The sequence below is a fragment of the Nyctereutes procyonoides genome, unplaced genomic scaffold (assembly GCF_905146905.1).
Source record: "Nyctereutes procyonoides isolate TBG_1078 unplaced genomic scaffold, NYPRO_anot_genome, whole genome shotgun sequence".
NCBI lineage: Eukaryota > Metazoa > Chordata > Mammalia > Carnivora > Canidae > Nyctereutes > Nyctereutes procyonoides.
This window is the reverse complement of record NW_026575135.1, coordinates 48626807-48645292: the sequence shown is the minus strand read 5'-3', so window position 1 is coordinate 48645292 and position 18486 is coordinate 48626807. Positions and strand designations below refer to the sequence as shown.

The following is an 18486-nucleotide window of genomic DNA, read 5'->3' as shown; positions in this document are numbered from 1 at the left end:
ATATAAAAAAGGCGAAGCAAGGGCTGAAAATCACCATCATACACCGTTATCAGGGAAAGAGGCTGGCAGAGAACAAACCTAACTTTCAGCTAGTTTCAGCACTGTGTTATGAAACAAATGTAGGATTTTAGTTTAATTTTTAAAACACACTAATGTTTAATAAAGAAAATGTGAATGACAACATGTATTTGTAAATCACACCCTTTAAGAGGGGTGTATCTCTCTTTCTCTCTTTTTTTTTTTAATATTTTATTTAGTTATTCATGAGAGACACAGGCAGAGGGAGAAGCAGGCTCCATGCAGGGAGCCCGATGAGGGACTCGATCCCAGGACCCCAGGATCACGCCTTGGACCAAATGCAGAGGTTCAAGTGCTGAGCCCCCAAGGTGCCCCAAGAAGGGTGTATCTCTTGAGCATTACATTAATTCCCTCCAAGTGCCTGATTATATAACACTGAATTTCTTGCCATGTAAATTTCATTATACAAATAGATTAAAAAAAAAAATCACAAACCAGCACACATACATAGAAGCTGCTCGAGTACTTGACAATCGGAGATCCAGAGCCAGTTTTTCTGGATTTTCTTCAACATCAGATTCAGAGTTTTCCAATGAAGATTGTGCCTGTACAGCAGTTTTCAAGATATCAGTTAGCTCAGAGGACAGGGTAACACCATCTTCTTCTTCTTCCTAAAAATATATCAAACAAATAATCAAACAGGCCACGACTCTCAACTTTTTAAGGAAGATACGAGAGAAAGCTTTCTCTTAAAGAGGATTACCTTGATTTCTTCAAAAAAATGGGCAGTTTCTCCCTCTATGATTGGTTGTAGCATCTGACCCCTTCGCTTAGTAGATGGAGATCCCTGTAACATTAAACATGGTTTATACTTTAAATATCTAAATCAGGGATGCCTGGGTGGCTCAGCAGTTTTTGCGCCTGCCTTCGGTCCAGGGCATAATACTGGAAGTCCCGGGATCGAGTCCCACATCAGGCGCTCTGCATGGAGCCTGCTTCTCCCTCTGCCTCTGCCTCTCTCTCTCTGTCTCTCATGAATAAATAAAATCTTTAAATAATAATAAATATCTAAATCATTCAAAGAAAGCTTCATTCACTATGGAACAGATACTAAACTTTATTTTCAAAATCTTAATCATACAATTTAAAATTTTTCAGCAATTCCTTACTAAATTCATTTTTGCTTATGTTTAATTGTTGTGTACCCACACAAATGCTATTTGATCATTTATGCCTGGATAATCTAAAATAGCTCATTCAATAAGTAAAAAATAAAGTATTACATGTAATTTTATTCAGAGCATTTTCCTTTTTAACAAGAGCTGTCAACTTTTTTGGTCTAGGACACCTTTTAAACTCCTTTTTAAAAAGTAACAGCTTCAGGGAGCCCCAGTGGCTCAGCGGTTTAGTGCCACCTTCAGCCGGAGGTGTGATCCTGGAGACCCAGGATCGAGTCCCACGTCAGGCTCCGCCCATGGAGCCTGCTTCTCCCTCTGCCTGTGTCTCTGCCTCTCTCTCCTCCTGTGTCTCTCATAAATAAATAAAATCTTAAAAAAAAAAAAAAGTAACAGCTTCATTGAGATATAATCCCACATAACATAAAATTCACTCCTTTAAAGTGTACGATTTAGTGGTTTTTAGTATATTCACAAAGTTGTGCTACTACCACCTCTAATTCTAGAATAGCTCAACACCCCCAAATGAAACTCTGTACTATAATTAGCTATTAAGTAATTTGCCCTCTCTCCCTACCTACCCTACTTTCTCTCTATGGGCTGGCCTATTCTAGTTTGAATTTCACATAAATAAACCCTACAATATGTGGCCTTTTGTATTTCACTTCTCTCACTTGGCATGTTTTTAAGGTTTACTCATGTTGTAGTATAGATTAGTACTTTCATTCCTTTTTCATGGCTAATATTCCATTATATGGATATACCACATTTTGTTTATCCATCAGCTGCTGCACATTTGGATTTCTTCTACATTTTAACCATTATAAATGATGCTATGAACATTTGTGTACAAGTTTTTGTGTACAGATAAACTCAAAATGGATGAAAGATCTAAATGTGAGACAAGATTCCATCAAAATCCTAGAGGAGAACACAGGCAACACCCTTTTTGAACTCGGCCACAGTAACTTCTTGCAAGACACAACCACAGAAACTTCTTGCAAGACACAGTAACTTCTTGTAAGAAACAAAAGCAAAAATGAACTATTGGAACTTCATCAAGATAAGAAGCTTTTGCACAGCAAAGGATACAGTCAACAAAACTAAAAGACAACCTACAGAATGGGAGAAGATATTTGCAAATGACGTATCAGATAAAGGGCTAGTTTCCAAGATCTATAAAGAACTTCTTAAACTCAACACCAAAGAAACAAACAATCCAATCATGAAATGGGCAAAAGACATGAACAGAAATCTCACAGAGGAAGACACAGACATGGCCAACACGCACATGAGAAAATGCTCTGCATCACTTGCCATCAGGGAAATACAAATCAAAACCACAATGAGATACCACCTCACACCAGTGAGAATGGGGAAAATTAACAAGGCAGGAAACCACAAATGTTGGAGAGGATGCGGAGAAAAGGGAACCCTCTTACACTGTTGGTGGGAATGTGAACTGGTGCAGCCACTCTGGAAAACTGTGTGGAGGTTCCTCAAACAGTTAAAAATAGATCTGCCCTACGACCCAGCAATTGCACTGTTGGGGATTTACCCCAAAGATTCAGATGCAATGAAACGCCAGGACACCTGCACCCCGATGTTTCTAGCAGCCATGTCCACAATAGCCAAACTGTGGAAGGAGCCTCGGTGTCCATCGAAAGATGAATGGATAAAGAAGATGTGGTTTATGTATACAATGGAATATTACTCAGCCATTAGAAACGACAAATACCCGCCATTTGCTTCAACGTGGATGGAACTGGAGGGTATTATGCTGAGTGAAGTAAGTCAATCGGAGAAGGACAAACAGTGTATGTTCTCATTCATTTGGGGAATATAAATAATAGTGAAAGGGAATAGAAGGGAAGGGAGAAGAAATGTGTGGGAATATCAGAAAGGGAGACAGAACATAAAGACTCCTAACTCTGGGAAACGAACTAGGGGTGGTGGAAGGGGAGGAGGGCAGGGGGTGGGGGTGAGTGGGTGACGGGCACTGAGGGGGACACTTGACGGGATGAGCACTGGGTGTTATTCTGTATGTTGGTAAATTGAACACCAATAAAAAATTTATTAAAAAAAAAGTTTTTGTGTAGACGTGTTTTCAATTCTTTCAGGCATATACCTAGGAGAACTGCTAAGTCATGTTTAACCCTATGTTTAACCCTTTGAGGTACTGACAAACTATCAAAGTAGCTGTACCATTTTCCATTCATCAGCAGTGTGTCATGTAAGCATTCCAATTTCTCCACATCCTGTCAAACTGTTGTCTTTTCTCATTAAAGCTATACTAGTGGGTATAAAGTGGCATCTGAATGTGGTTTTTATCTGCATTTCCTAGTAACTAATGATGTTGATCATCTTTTCACATGCTTAATGGCTATTTACTTATCTTCTCTAGAGAAATGTCTATTCAAGTCCTTTACTCAATTTTTTTAAAGATTTATTTAAAAAATAAAATAAAATCAAATGAGAGAGCTTGAGTGAGCAAGTGGTGGGAGGGGCAGAGGGAGAGAGAATCCTGAAGCAGAATCCCTGCTAGGCAGAGCCTGAAATGGGGCTCGACTCCAACACCCTGAGATCATGGCCTGAGCTGAAATCAGTAGCTGCTTAAAAGACTGAGCCACCCAAGGTGCCCCTCCCCAATTTTTAATTGATTTATTCATCTTTTTATTACAGAACTATAAGAATTCTTTATATAGTCTAGATACCAATCCCTTATCAGATACATGATTTGCACACATTTTCTCCCATTCTGGGGGTTGTCTTTTCACTTTCTAGAATGTCCTTTGAGGGATACATGGGTGGCTCAGTGCTTGAGCATCTGCCTTTGGCTCAGGTCGTGATCCAGGGGTCCTGGAATAGAGTCCCACATGGGGCTCCACATGGGGTATCCCAAGGGGAACCTGCTTCTCCCTCTGCCTGTGTCTCTGCCTCTCTGTGTCTCTCAAGAATAAATAAATAGGGCAGCCCGGGTGGCTCAGCGGTTTAGCGCTGCCTTCGGCCCAGGGCCTGATCCTGGAGACCCGGAATTGAGTCCCACATCAGGATCCCTGCATGGAGCCTGCTTCTCCCTCTGCCTGTGTCTCTGCCTCTCTCTCTCTCTTTCTGTGTGTCTCTCATGAGTTAATAATAATAATAAAAATAATAATAAAAATAATAATTATAATAATAATAAACAAAATCTTTAAAAATAAATACATAAATAAAATGTCCTTTAGGACGCCTGGGTGGCTCAGCGGTTGACCGCCTGCCTTCGGCCCAGGGTGTGATCCTGGAGACCTGGGATTGAGTCCCACATCAGGCTCCCTGCATGGAGCCTGATTCTCTCTCTGCCTGTGTCTCAGCCTCTCTCATGAATAAGTAATTTAAAAAAAATGTCCTTTGATGCACAAAACTTTTTAATTTTAATGAGGTCCTATTTATTTATTTAGGTCAGTGTTTTTAGTGTCATATCCAAGAAAACACTGCCTAATTCAAGGTCACAAAGATTTATTCTTCTATTTCCTATGAGTTTTAGTTCTTACATTTAAGTCAATGAACCATTCTGAGTTAAACTGTGTCATATAAAGATCTACATTTATCTTTTTTTGCATACCAATTGTCCCAGTACCATTTGTTGATAAACTGTTCTTTCCTATGCAACTGTCTTGGCTTAACTTTTATACTTCAAATTTCTCTGTATGATAGTCATATTTAGGAGTCCATAAGATCTAGCAATACTTGCTATTACTTCAGTTTATTAAAAACAAACTTGTGGAGTTCTAAAATGGTTTTCATAAAAATTCAAAGGCTAATTGAATTTGAATTATGAATATGTCAATGATACACAAAAAAGCTTTGTAATCAACGGTCAAAACTGTATGAAACTGGGATCCCTGGGTGGCGCAGCGGTTTAGCGCCTGCCTTTGGCCCAGGGCGCGATCCTGGAGACTCGGGATCGAATCCCACGTCGGGCTCCCGGTGCGTGGAGCCTGCTTCTCCCTCTGCCTGTGTCTCTGCCTCTCTCTCTCATTCTGTGTGACTATCATAAATAAATAAAAATTTTAAAAAATTAAAAAAAAAAAACTGTATGAAACTGTCTTATGTGCAAAGAACATAACCTATACAGGATTTCTTGTTCAAAATAATTGATTATATATAAATAGTGTTGGGATGACCAACTCAAAAACAGCCATTTAAAAAGCATCTGTTTCTATGAGGGTTAAAAAATGCTCAGAAGGCCAACATGAACCTTCTAATAATGAGTAGTCAGGTAGTCAAAGCCTGAAAGAAATGTCCATGCAAGTGACTATCGATTTAAAAAGGACCTTGCATGCCTAAGCAAACCCTATCTCCACTGAATTAATTCCTACAAGATGATTCAGAATGGGCTACATGCTGTTTTCTATTTAAGCCTAAGAGAAATCTAGAACCATACTATCTATTGGTTAATTTGGAGACAGCACTTAATCTGCACATAAGTATTTGAGTTTTACTTTTTCTCTAAAAATATACACAACTGTAAATAAGCATTAATACTTTTTCATTTAAAAAGATGAACTTGAAAAAAAAGGAATTTATTAGACTGTGTAATTAAGTCAATATCATCATAAGAGCCATCACAAAACTGATTATGTTTTCAAACACAATAATTTAATTTGAAAGAAACTAGGCCAGGGTCTGAAATATGTTTTGTTTTGTTTTCTTTTTTCAATTTCACAAGGTAGATGACCCTGGGCACATCACTTCTTGCCCCAGTTTCATCATCTGTAAAATGATGCCATCATCTGCTCCTTGTTGTGACTTGTCAGGATTTAATGACATCTTCATTTAGTGACATACATAAAATGCTTTTACATGAGCCTGAGAGATGGTAGGTAGGCACTGATTATTAATTGCCTATTCTTTTAAAAGCAGTAACCTAACCTTACATAGTAGGTCTTGATAAAATGAACTAGATAAATCTTTGTGTGTTTTACTCACAAGGACAGGAGTGATGCTAGCTCTTGTCAGCATCTGTTTTACAAGTCTGTATCTCTCATAGAGAGGTTTCACAATGTGCCTTTCTTCCCTGGTCACCTAAAGTAAGAAAAATGGAAATTACCTAGTCATAAGAAATTCTAAATGTCCAAAACATTAAGCAATATGACTTTCTACCAACTTTTAAGAAGTTATTTTAAATAAGTAGACAATCTTATAAATGCAGAAAACAAGTCTCTATAAACTAGCTCAAGATGTGGGCCACAAAAGAAATTCATGCTCTTTTTTAAGGTAGAAAATGATATTTCTTTAGCAAAAGAGACATTTACCGGCCTTCCATGCTGACTTTCATAGTAAAGAAGACTTTTTTGGAGAGATGTTTTCTCTTCTATCAAATGATCTTTTGTCATTTTCTAGAATTTAAAAGAAAAAAAGAAAAACACTCATTGGCACCATCATTATTTTCCTCAATATCACAATGTAAATAATTAGGGTGAAAGGGCAGCCCATCACCACTCCAGCCTACACTAATAAGGATACAGATTTTCCTTACAAATTTGCAGACAAGAGTTTTCAGTCTCCTGTAGAATCTGGTCTTCAAATAAGTAGATCTCCACTCTTGGTGAGCTTGGATAAGTTACTGAAATGCTTTTTGTCCAATATTCTAATCTATAAAATGGGGATACTTCACCCTATCAGGGCTCTAATGAGAACTAAATGAGCTGATATGTTATAAAGGCATTTACAATTTATAACAGTGCCTACCTACCACACAAGAAATACACACAAATGCCTACTGTTTAATTTTACAGTCTTTTATTGGCATTATTACTCTAATTTTGTTTTTTTTCTAATTTTGTATAAACACATAAAACATACATATACCAACAGCACAGATATTATAATTCAGTATTTCTACTAAACTATTAAGTAAATCTGGCAGCAGTGTAAGTGGAAAAGATCCTGAAAAAGTACAACACTGCCAGTTTATGACCTAAACTTCTAATCTATGAGCTCAGCTTCCTTTCCTATGACACTTTCTTTACATTGCAATACTCATCTCCTATCTTTTAGTACTCTAAATTACAGAGGAGGAAGGGTATCCCAAATTTATTTGTCTGTAGAAACTTCCCAATTTGTTCCAATGGACCACCTTTAACATTCCATAAAATACCCTTTTGAATCTAGACATAAACTCTCTACTTATTCTCAGGATTATACTATCTTATTTCTCATCAGAGTGGAATAGAGGTTAAAAAAAGAAAAAAATAAATTATCACTGGATAGTATATTCCTGTAACAAATATAAATTTAGATTATGCACATCCAGTAGAGGATAGCTGGGGTAAACTGCAAAACACTGACTTCAACCTCAAGCATGTACCTTAAATCTAGGACAATAAATGTGAATAAAGCTAATCCAATCAAAATCATTTCTAGGAAAAGGGATGGAAGGAAGGGAAAGAAGGTTGGCTGATTCAACCCAAAATTAAAAAACAAAAAAAGCTAAGGGAAGGGAGTGATTAAAATTTCTAATCCAGCCCTGATCAAGGGAGATAAAACACTCCAATATTTAAACCATGAAAGAGGTGTACTCTGCTGTTTAGATAGGAATGAGCAATAGGGCTCATTACTGCCAAGACAAAAGTTTACATGAGGCCATCTCTGTATTCTCACAGCAAATCTCATCTGATAAATAATTTGGGTTTCCAAGTGCTTTGACCAGGACTGCCCTAGGCTTGGGCTTTGAGGAATGGTTCTTCAAAAAAATTCATTTATTCAATCCTCAAACAACCATATTGTCTTAGTATTTTAACTGTCATAGGACAGTTGAAGGGACTCAAGGGCAGAACCCAAATAAAATAATGAGTCAGGGCCTGGCAAAAGCTAAGAGCTCAATACATGTAACTATTAAGATACAAGGCCCAAGATTCAAGCTCAGTTATGTTTAAGCTTTATACACACTCATCTTGCCTATTGTTTCTAATATACATGAACAGATCAGGACCTTTTTCTTAAGATTTTATTTTTAAGTAACCTCTCAATGCAGGGCTTGAACTCACAACCTTGAGATCAAGAGCCGTATGCTCTACCTACTGAGCCAACCAGGTGCCCTTTAGTTTTACTATTATGATTGTGTCCCAGAATGACTGCGCATTTCTGGTGTTCAGATAAAAACATGTTGTTTATCTATAAACCTGGGGAGCAGACTCAGGCCAGTAAGACTACCTACACATCTCCATGACACTGGGTAATTATTTTGTTTTAGGGACTCTAAAAGGCTAGTATGGGCAAAATCATAGCTCAAGATTACTTTGATATCTTCTGGAAGACACCGCTCAACACGTTTTTCTTTCAGTCTTTTCAGAATAAGTTCAAGTGTTGCTTCCTTAGATGGCTTCTTCTCCTTCGGAATGACCCTGGATTCATCTTCATTCTCTTCATCTTCATGGTCTAGAGAAGAGCCAAAGCTTTTCGGAAGAGTGTTACTACGTGGGCGTGTCTGAGGTACAAATTCTCCATCAGAGCTTTTGTGTTTTGCATCTATATTTCAGAACCAAGAGGACAGATAGATCAGTAATGATCTTGCTAAAGATCCAAGGGTTAAAAAAAAAAAAAAATCCAAGGGTAATAAGCAAGATATGTAACAGGATAGTGGACATTAACAGCACACAAGCTCAGATATTTCAAGGTTATATGAAATACTGAAATCTATATGTGGCAAGCTATACCATTCGTTAGTTCAATGACAATTCATAGAAAGCCTACCATAAAGTAAGATTCTCTGATAAGCACTGGTAATACAGGAGTAAACAGAGACATGACCCCTGTTCTTTTAGAGCATATATTCAAGAAAGTAAAAATAAAAACCAAGTAACCAGATTCATAAAATAATTTCAGAGAATGCTAAGTGCTATAAAGAAGAGAAGACAGGATGGCGTCACAGTGCTAAAAGGAATGTGCTTTGGGAAGAGCAATTATATTTAATGGACTGAAACAGGACTTTTTGAGATGGTAACACCCTAAGTGAACATGGAAGCAGCAGCAGCTAACCCAGCCTAGAAGATTTAGGGAAAGAGATCTTTCCCAGTTGAGGTAATAGCCAATGCACAGGCACTGAAACATGGCATGTTTAAGGAACAGGAAATGAGAGTGGAATGTGATAAAATGGCTAAGGGCACAGTAGGCAAGGAAATGAGGTAGCTAAGGATCCATATAATCTCAGATCTACATGATCACTATTTCTCTCCATTATAAGGAGTTTAAGTTAAAAGGGAAGCTTACTGAGGGCTCTAAAGATAGTTAACAAAGTTTTTTATTCTGGCTGCTATGCAGAGAATGAACTTTGAGACAATAAAAGTGGAAGAAAACTGGAAAATTAGTTAAGAGACTAATGCTTGTCAATTTAATATAGCCATTAGTAACACATTCAAGGTAATGATTTTTAACTGATGGTTGGAAACTGGCATTTTATAAGAAACTGCTTCATAGAATTGTAGGGGAAAGTCTAAAGAGGTAAGGAAGCTTATTTTAACCACAGGGATGTTAACTCAATGACAACAGGGATACCGTCTTATTCACTGCCAAAGGCCCAGATGTCTACAAGTACTTGGTACTTAATGACAGTAAAATTTTTATTGAATAAACTCAAATGAGTACACCAAAATGTGATGCTACAAATTATAAACCCATAGTAGGTGCAGATAATTTTTAAGTATTAACAATTACTAAAAAACATGCTGATTAAACACCCACAAAGTAAATATAAATTAGCAATTGCTGTGCTAGGCCAACACCCATAACACAGAACTAGTTTTTATTTAAAGACTTATAATTTTTAGTCTCTGTAGTATAAACAGTTGATTATGATAGTGTTAAATACCCATCAAAAAATTTTTTTAACATTTTATTTATTTGAAAAGGAGAGAGAGTGAAAGACTCAGAGTACAAGAGCAGGGGAGGAAGAAGCAGACTCCCCACTGAGCAGGGAGCCCAACTCAAGGCTTGATCCCAGGACTCTCTGATGACAAGCCAAAGGCAGACAGACGCTCAACTGAATGAGCCACCCAGGCGTTCCCCCATCAAAAATTCTTAATTCTTAATGAAATATCTACCAAAAATCAAAACCGTTTAATATTTGAACTATATTTCAGATAAACCTTATTATATCACCTATAAATATATAATCTAGGGCACCTTTCAAAAGAATACTACTAACAGAAACACCAGAACGACATACAGGGGAAAAAAAAAAAAAGACATACAGAAGAATATAGTATTATAACTTTGACCATACCTAATAAAAGAACAGGGCCAAAAAAAAAAAAAGAACAGGGCCACCTGGGCGGCTCAGATGCCCTTGAGTATCTGCCTTCGGCCTACATCATGATCCTGGGGTCCTGGGATTGAGTCCCACATCAGGCTCCTGCAAGAAGCCTTCTCCCTCAGCCTATGTCTCTGCCTCTCTCTCAGTGTCTCTCATGATTAAATAAATAAAATCTTAAAAAAAACAACTAATAAAAAAAAGGAAACTTTTTTTTTGCCAAACAGCATCTCAAATTTAAATTATCAAAAATTATAACCATAATTGTCATAGAATTTAATTCTCATTAATTCATGTCATAGAATTATTAATTCATATAATTCTTATGCAATAATGAGAATTAAAAATACATTTAAAGCACATATAATATTATAAAAATGATATATTTCCTACCTTTAATTTGCTTCCGCAGTTTGGTAAGCTCTGTCATCCATTTTAATACCTTTGGATTGGCTGCAATATCACTGTAGGAGGGCTAAAAAATTAAGGAACACTGACACCTCTGTGGTAAGAGATAATCATTAATTTTTTTTTTTTGTTATTTGTTTGTTTTGGTTTTGAGGGTTTTTTTTTTAATAATTATTAATGTATGCCTAAATAATATTTCACAGTTCCCACAGCAGAGATTTCACTCAATCCTTGTTTCATCTTACCTTATTTGTATACAGATGGTATATAAAGTAAAGCTCTCTCAGAGCAGAGTCTAGCCACTGACAAAAGCCAGATTTGAATATGAGTCTTCTGACTCCAAGTATAGGATTCTTTCCACTTCACATGTTCTAATTATTAAATCTCTCTCCCTCTCCCACTCCCCTTGCTATTTGTGGTCAATGTAAAGTATTTCCTTTAAAAATTATACAAGCTTTTTTGCCAAATGAAATATAAAGATGCAATGGTAAGAATAGTGGTGTGGAATTAGAGTGCTAAGGATCTATATGATCTCAGATCTACATGATCACTATTTCTCTGCACATCCCAACTTCATTATATAAGGAAAGAGATGGACTAATGCTCTCTAAGGAACCTCCTCCAATAGATCTACCAAATCCTGAACAATGTTACACACTTACCTTGCTATTTCTTTCCCTTTCAAACTGTTCCTCAAATTGTCTAATTTTTTTCTGAAATTTCTTCACTAATTGATATGGTGTTCTGTCTTCTCTTTTTTCATCTTTTGAACTGAAAGACGATCTCCGAATCCTGAATTAAAATTAAAACAAAAGGCAAACACTGTGTTAAAATTTCGAGTTATTACAGATGGTAGGGCATGATCTATCATGGGGTTCATTTCAATGTACAAAACTATCAAATTACTATGATGTACACCTGTAAACAACAGAATTTTTAATTTAATTTTTATATTTATTTTTAAGCAATCTCTATACTCATAATGGGGCTTGAACCTACAACCTTGAGATCAAGAGTTGCCCACTCTACCAACTGAGCCAGAACGGCACCCTGAAATAAAAGGATAGTGTATGTCAGTTATATGTCAAAAAAAAAAAAAAAAAAAAAGCAGCAGCAGCAGCTGCTACCCGGTCAAAAAATTTTTTTCCAAGTTATATCTCTTATCGCTCTGATATAACATAACGCCGTGGCCAAGAAGCAAATCTTTAAAGTAGAAAATTAAGTACCTAACATTAAAGGACAGGTAGTAGTTAAAAAACAAACACCTTACACTATAGTTTTTAGAAACCACACCATTAGCTAACATCAGTACTGTTAAAAACAATTTGTAATCACTCAAAAGTTGTTTGGACAAAAGCAGAAAAGAAACAAATGCCTAGCAGCTCAGAATTCTTTTTGTCTTCAAACTGCAAAGGAAAGGTTTTGACATTTAGAATCAATTTTAAGTTTTAATAATAAAAATGCTAGAGATTGGTGGGCTCCACTTGCTTCCCTTCCAAAGTTCCAGATTTCAGTCATAGGTGAATAAATGAATATGTATACTGTGAGAAATTAGGAGTCCCCTCCAAAAAATTACAAAAATGTTTTTCATGATACAGGGGGGAAAGTCTGGATTAAATCTTTCAAAGGATTTAATGACATAATAAGAATTGCCTCTCGTAAATATGTAAGAACAATGTACCTAGTAAAAGAAAGTGCCTTCGATGAGGAATCCAATGTTTCTGGATCATGTAGGAAACGCTGACTTTGCCCAAAATCTAAACTACGGTGTGATAATACTGGAGGACAGTCCTCTTCCAAGGGGTGATGATTCATTCTTCCAGCTTGTGGAGAAAGCTGAGCTTCTCCAGACTCAGAGTCTTCCTGCCAAGACTTAAAAGCAGGAAATGGCTCTGTAAAACAAACACAAAGAATAGTACCATGGGTTTCTTGGTTCCACATGAGAAAAGAAGTCACATAATTATCAGCTGTATTTTCTTTAAACCATATTATATAGTGGTTTATATAATACTTATTATATGCTTTAAAAAAACAAAGGATTTAGGACTTTCATAAAACTATCGTTTATAATTTTCTATGCTTCTTTTTTTTTAGCTTAGAGTTCTATTTTTCATATAAGGAGTTATACTTAAATTTCTAAAGCCAGTCACAAAGCAAGAAAGGACACTGTCAAGCTCTTTAAAGTTATATTAGTTATATTATTTTTCAAGTGCTGTTTTATAGAGTAAACACACAACAGTCCTCAATAGTTGCCAGGTGAATAAACTATCACTCACTGTCAAGTGACTGTTTTAAAAGTGGAAAGAAGCTATTCCCCATTCTATTCACAACACTCACTAAATGAAGCTCTCTGACCCCAAAAGAATTCTTAACATTTCCAAATGAGCAGCTAACTCACCTGACAGCACTTGGCCTCTAACATTAAACTGTGGTTATTTTTTATTACAGAATTTCTGTTTAATATATATCTTAATAATTAAACATTCAACAGTATTATCAAGACAAAATTTAACAGCATTAGTCTTTCAGCACATTTATCTTACTGGTTATCCTGTATGTTCGCAAATGAAACCACACCGATATATTTGATGTCTGTGCACAGATGAGGTTTGATTACACACAAAACACATACAGATAAACATACAATCCACAAATATACTCCAAGAACAAAAATACAAGTATCACTGGAATCCAGAAGGGGGAAAATTTTTCCATCTACATATTAACTTTATTTATAACTACAATTTAAAACTTTGATATATGGCTATTAGCAATAGTAAAAGTGAGTTTTTAAGTATTTTTGGATGCAAAGATGGCTTGACAGTGTCAAAAAACAAGACTGATGTTTTTTCTTCACACAATAGCTAAGGATTGCTACTTTAGTAATTTAGTTTTAATTTATATATTAGCAACTAAAAGCATTACATAATTTTTCCAGGGTAATAAGAACATAATTTAGTTTTTAAAGCCCAGATCAATCTGATAACTAAAAATTGGGTAAAAGCGTGCAATCCCACAATAAACCCAGCAATAAAGTGATTTTCAAAGCAACCCTTGTACCTGCTTCCCACCAAATAACTTGTAATAAACATTTTATGAGAAATCACCTGTTTTAAGAGGGAAGTAAGTAACAAAAAATGAATTTTTCTGGGTATCATTTTTAACCCAGAACAGTTTTCCTAATATATGGGGACAGCAGGAGAAGGGCTCATAAAAAGGCAAACAAAGTGAACCATAAAAAGGCAAAAAAACTAAACTATGGTGAACCATACTTACCCTCCCCATCTCTCTGCAGATGCATTGTTTTGAAATCAATGAGGGGAAAAGTGATAGGGCATGACGCTAATAAAATGGAAAAAATGGCAAAAAATACTAAAGTGAACACACAGCACAGTCAGAACAAACCATACACATAACTAACACAAAGCCAAAGATACCAAAAACATTTCCCTAAAACCAGTTAGGCATTCTGCTCAAAAACTTTATTCAAAGAAATTACTACTAACCAAACTTTAAAAACAAACACAAACATACATTTCCATTTCAGCAAGCAAGGCAAAAAAATCAAAGTAGTGCTGTTTCATTAAAACTCAAACATAAAACTGAAGAAATGGAAACTCTTTAACACCAAGTACTGTTTGAAGCTTTTTAGTTTAATCGATTTGACAGAAAAATATCTCCCTTAGTTTGCTCTTTGAAAAGACCCTACTTGTATTTCATTCAAGAGTTTTAGCAGGAGAGAATCTGAAGGAAAGATATTGCCCACTTCCATTAAAAGCCAAAACCTTTTGATTGGCTGCTACAAATTCAAACCAGTGGGTAGACGTGCACGACCTGCTTGCCAACTGCATTCTGTTGACTATCCTTTAAGCAATACAAAAAACAAAACCCACATATTAAGGAAGAGTAAGGTGGGCTTCTATGTGGAGACCCCAGTTCTCTGTTAAACAAGGTAGGTCTCTGATTCCAAAGTACCTAGTGTCTAAAGTTAACTTGGTCTCTTAAGAAGACTTTCATTAGAGCATCCTAATTCCTAGATACAGAAAATCAATCTTTGTGTTGGTAGCAAAGTTGGAAGGAACAAAATGGTCTGCTAACAGGCATTCTTCCAAGCACATGCAGGGTTCATGGCAGAGAAGTTCACCCAAATGTCTATTACCACTGGCTCTCTGAAAGTCATTGACCCCTATTCCTGTAAAAACCTGCAGGCGGCCTACATGGATTTGTCACAGCTGTTGAGCCAGGTTTCTAACAGGGCAGTTGAGGCACTGAAAATTAGAAGTCTATAGTTAGTTTCTTTCTGTACCACAAGCTGCAAGAGGTGGATTCTGACAGGCAAACAGTGAGCCAGGCATTAAGTTCTCTTTAGGTAAGCCTCCAGAAAGCTGAAGCTGAATACAGAAAAATCTATCTGCTCAGACCATGGAAAACAAGTGCTCTTCTGTGCTTAAAACTTAAGATCAGTTTGGCCCAGGCCACAGATTATGAAAGGCTATTTATCTATATTCTCCAAAAAGGGTGAAGCATCAGCCCTCTGTCAGAATCCCAGCCTCATTTTTCAGAGACTGCTTTCCTACTACGGCTGGCTCCAAGGAGCTCTGTTGACCACCACTTCTTTTCAGGGACTATGCCAGGGTAAATAAATGAAAGGGATGGTTGATCTGTACTGCCACCAGGATGCTAACTGCTTTCCTACTACGGCTGGCTCCAAGGTGCTCTGTTGACCACCACTTCTTTTCAGGGACTATGCCAGGGTAAATAAATGAAAGGGATGGTTGATCTGTACTGCCACCAGGATGCTAACATATCCCCTAATTCTGGGGAGCATCTTCATAAATTCCAAACATCCTAATGACCCAGAACAAAGCAAATGAAAGACAACTTCCTGATTTAGTCTAAGTTAAGACACATAATATGCCACTTGGCATGCCAAACATCTAATACAAAAAAGGAAAAAAAAAAAAGGAAGGGGGTGGAGAGACAGCAGTAAAGATTGGCACATATGATGACTTGGTTGGGGCTTTAAAAAATTAGCTATACCTTAAAAAATAAATAAATAAAATTGAGTTGTGATCAAATGAGTAGACTTGAGGTGGCAAAACGAGCCCGTAGTATTAGCACTGCAATTCTTGTTATGGCTACCCTATGTCATCAGCTAACTTGCCAAATGTGACATAACCAAGGGGACTTCAAGAGAATAAATAAGTAACTTGAAGATTCCTGAGTGTCTCAAAAACTCTTTACCTAGAAAGGTGTATGATCCAGGACTCCTAAATTCAAATTTGTTGCTGGCTTCCACTCTCCCACCCCCAACATTTTATTTCAAAGTTTATAAATATACCATAAACTTGAAAAAATTTTACATCAATCACCTAGATTCTACCATTAACATTTTACTATACCTGCTTTTTTTTAACATTTATCCATCCCACCAACTTATTTTTTTCATGGATTTCAAAGTTAACTGCAAGTAATGATACATTCCCCATAAACATTTCAGCATGCAAATCATTCACTGGAGTTCAATATTTATTTAGGTTTTGCAACTTTTGATTAAAAAAAGAAAAACTTATATACAACGAAATGCAAGTCTTAAGTACACATTTGCTGAGTTCTGACAAACACATATACACATATGGCGTGCTTTTTAAACTTTTCTCTTTATGTAAAAACTGTTAGGACTCTGTATCCATGCTAATACACAGGTGCAGGGATATGGTATATTTGCTTAGAAATGCCTTTGAAGAACATTAAAAAAAAAAAGTATCCCTGATGATCATAAAGGAAAGATAGCTACATATAAGCCCTCTGTTTAAAGTGAACTCTCTAAGCCCTAACATATGAAATTTTCAAAGACTGGGAGACAGCACCTAGTTTAACAATTAACAAAAGCCTATCCTGGAGATTTTATTTTTTTACTTCTAACTTCATCTTCAAAGCTAACGGATCAGGTAAGAACTTCTAGTATATATGAGATAGTCACCCTACAATCTCGTTAGTGCATCTGAGTAACAACACTCACTCACTCTTCTTATATGAAAGAAAGAACTGAAAGTCAAAATGAATAAGGCTGTCCAGAAAAGAAGAGTAGTCTCATTATTGCTTTAGGTAATTTCAGTTACAAATAAGAGTATCAGGAAAATAACGTGTGGCTAAAATTACCTTCCCATTTATCACCATCAGAAACATTCTTCAGATCTAAATGTGGAATTTGGGTTCCACATGCTGCTTCCCCTTGAACACCAACACTTTGACCTCCTGGTACTTCTGATTCAGTGTTGGCATTCAAATCACATATCTTGCTACTAGAATCCTGTATTTTAAAATAAAGAATACATTTCATAACCACAAAGCTTTTCTCAATCAGCTTAAAAACAAGCATCATATATCCTTGTATGGTCTCCATTAGTGTATTATTGTGCCTATCTATACTCAGCTGTCCCACTCCCACCATCGAAATTATTTTCAAAAACATATTTGCAATTTTATAATATGTAGTGCTGGAAGACAAAGTCTGGATCCCAAATTCAGGGAAAAAAATTTTAATATATTTTTTAAGATTTCTATTTATTAGAAAGAGAGCAAGCAAGCACAAAGGGGGGACATGGGGAAAGGTAGAAGGCTTCCCACTGAGCAGGCAGCCCTATGTGGGGCTTGATCCCAGGACCCTAAGATCATGACCTGAGCCAAAGGCAGGCACTAACCAAGTGAACCACCCAGGCACCCAAGAAAATGTTTTTATAACCAAGTTACTTATAATCAAAAGTGACAAATTAAGTCGCTGCTTAAATGTAAAATACCTGGTAAGAGAATCTGTATTTACATCTCCTTTAACCTATTCAACCCAAGAGGTGAAGGCCAGATATAATAATTGGTAGGTTAAACCTAGTCAAATTTGTAAGAATCACAAGAAAAAAATAATTCTTACCAGAATCAAGTGTGACAATGTATCACTGTCAAATGACACACATTCTTTCCTAAAAATACAAGTACAGTTATTAGTCTTTTAGGAATAAGTAGGTTACTATCATTGCACATTTCTTACCTAGATTCCTCTCTTCCCCATATAGTTAGCATTTATAATGTGAGAGAAGAAAATGACAACTGAACATATGCCCATTCTTTGGAGCCCTATATCTGAAAATCACACACTTCTGAAAAGATCCACAGAATTACTTCAAGTTTAGAAAAATTAAGTAACATTCACCACCCTCCCCCACACAACCACCCCCCAAAATAAAAACATTTAAGACTAAAATTAAAATCCACAATAAATAGAAACCAAACGGGGTTGACTAAATAATGGAAAAGATTTTGTAAAGTAAATATTAGCTTTAACCAGAGCTTTATTATCCCTCACTCTGGGACTTCTTTCTCTTAAAGACTTTTTTGTAAAGGTATAGCGATGGTTCTTTATATTTTTTTATGGTCCTATATTTTAAATCTGATTGTTTTCTATCACAATCAAAACAAGATTTCTACTTCTAAACTTCTCCTTCCTCAAAACATAATGGTAACATATAAAAAGGAATCTTTTTAAAATTTCAATTCACCCCATTTTCTCCCCCATAAAAATGAACCCCTATTTAGAACAAG

The 18486-nt window shown here is 36.2% G+C and overlaps 1 protein-coding gene across 7 annotated transcripts in view; it reads right to left on the bottom strand.

The window, feature by feature from the left end:
- Positions 1–18486, bottom strand: part of FAM13B (family with sequence similarity 13 member B) — a 92072-nt gene that overhangs the window by 4837 nt on the left and 68749 nt on the right. For 5 of the 7 annotated variants that reach the window (XM_055301848.1, XM_055301847.1, XM_055301845.1 and 2 more), the window contains 11 exons: positions 17819–17867; positions 17053–17203; positions 14167–14232; positions 12572–12782; positions 11553–11682; positions 10876–10957; positions 8473–8702; positions 6488–6571; positions 6162–6257; positions 782–865; positions 526–689 (listed from right to left, as the gene is read on the bottom strand). In XM_055301848.1, coding sequence (XP_055157823.1) covers positions 526–689; positions 782–865; positions 6162–6257; positions 6488–6571; positions 8473–8702; positions 10876–10957; positions 11553–11682; positions 12572–12782; positions 14167–14232; positions 17053–17203; positions 17819–17867 — 1347 coding nt within the window. The remainder of the gene's footprint in view (positions 1–525; positions 690–781; positions 866–6161; positions 6258–6487; positions 6572–8472; positions 8703–10875; positions 10958–11552; positions 11683–12571; positions 12783–14166; positions 14233–17052; positions 17204–17818; positions 17868–18486) is intronic. The other 2 variants (XM_055301850.1, XM_055301852.1) reach the window with 1 other exon arrangement.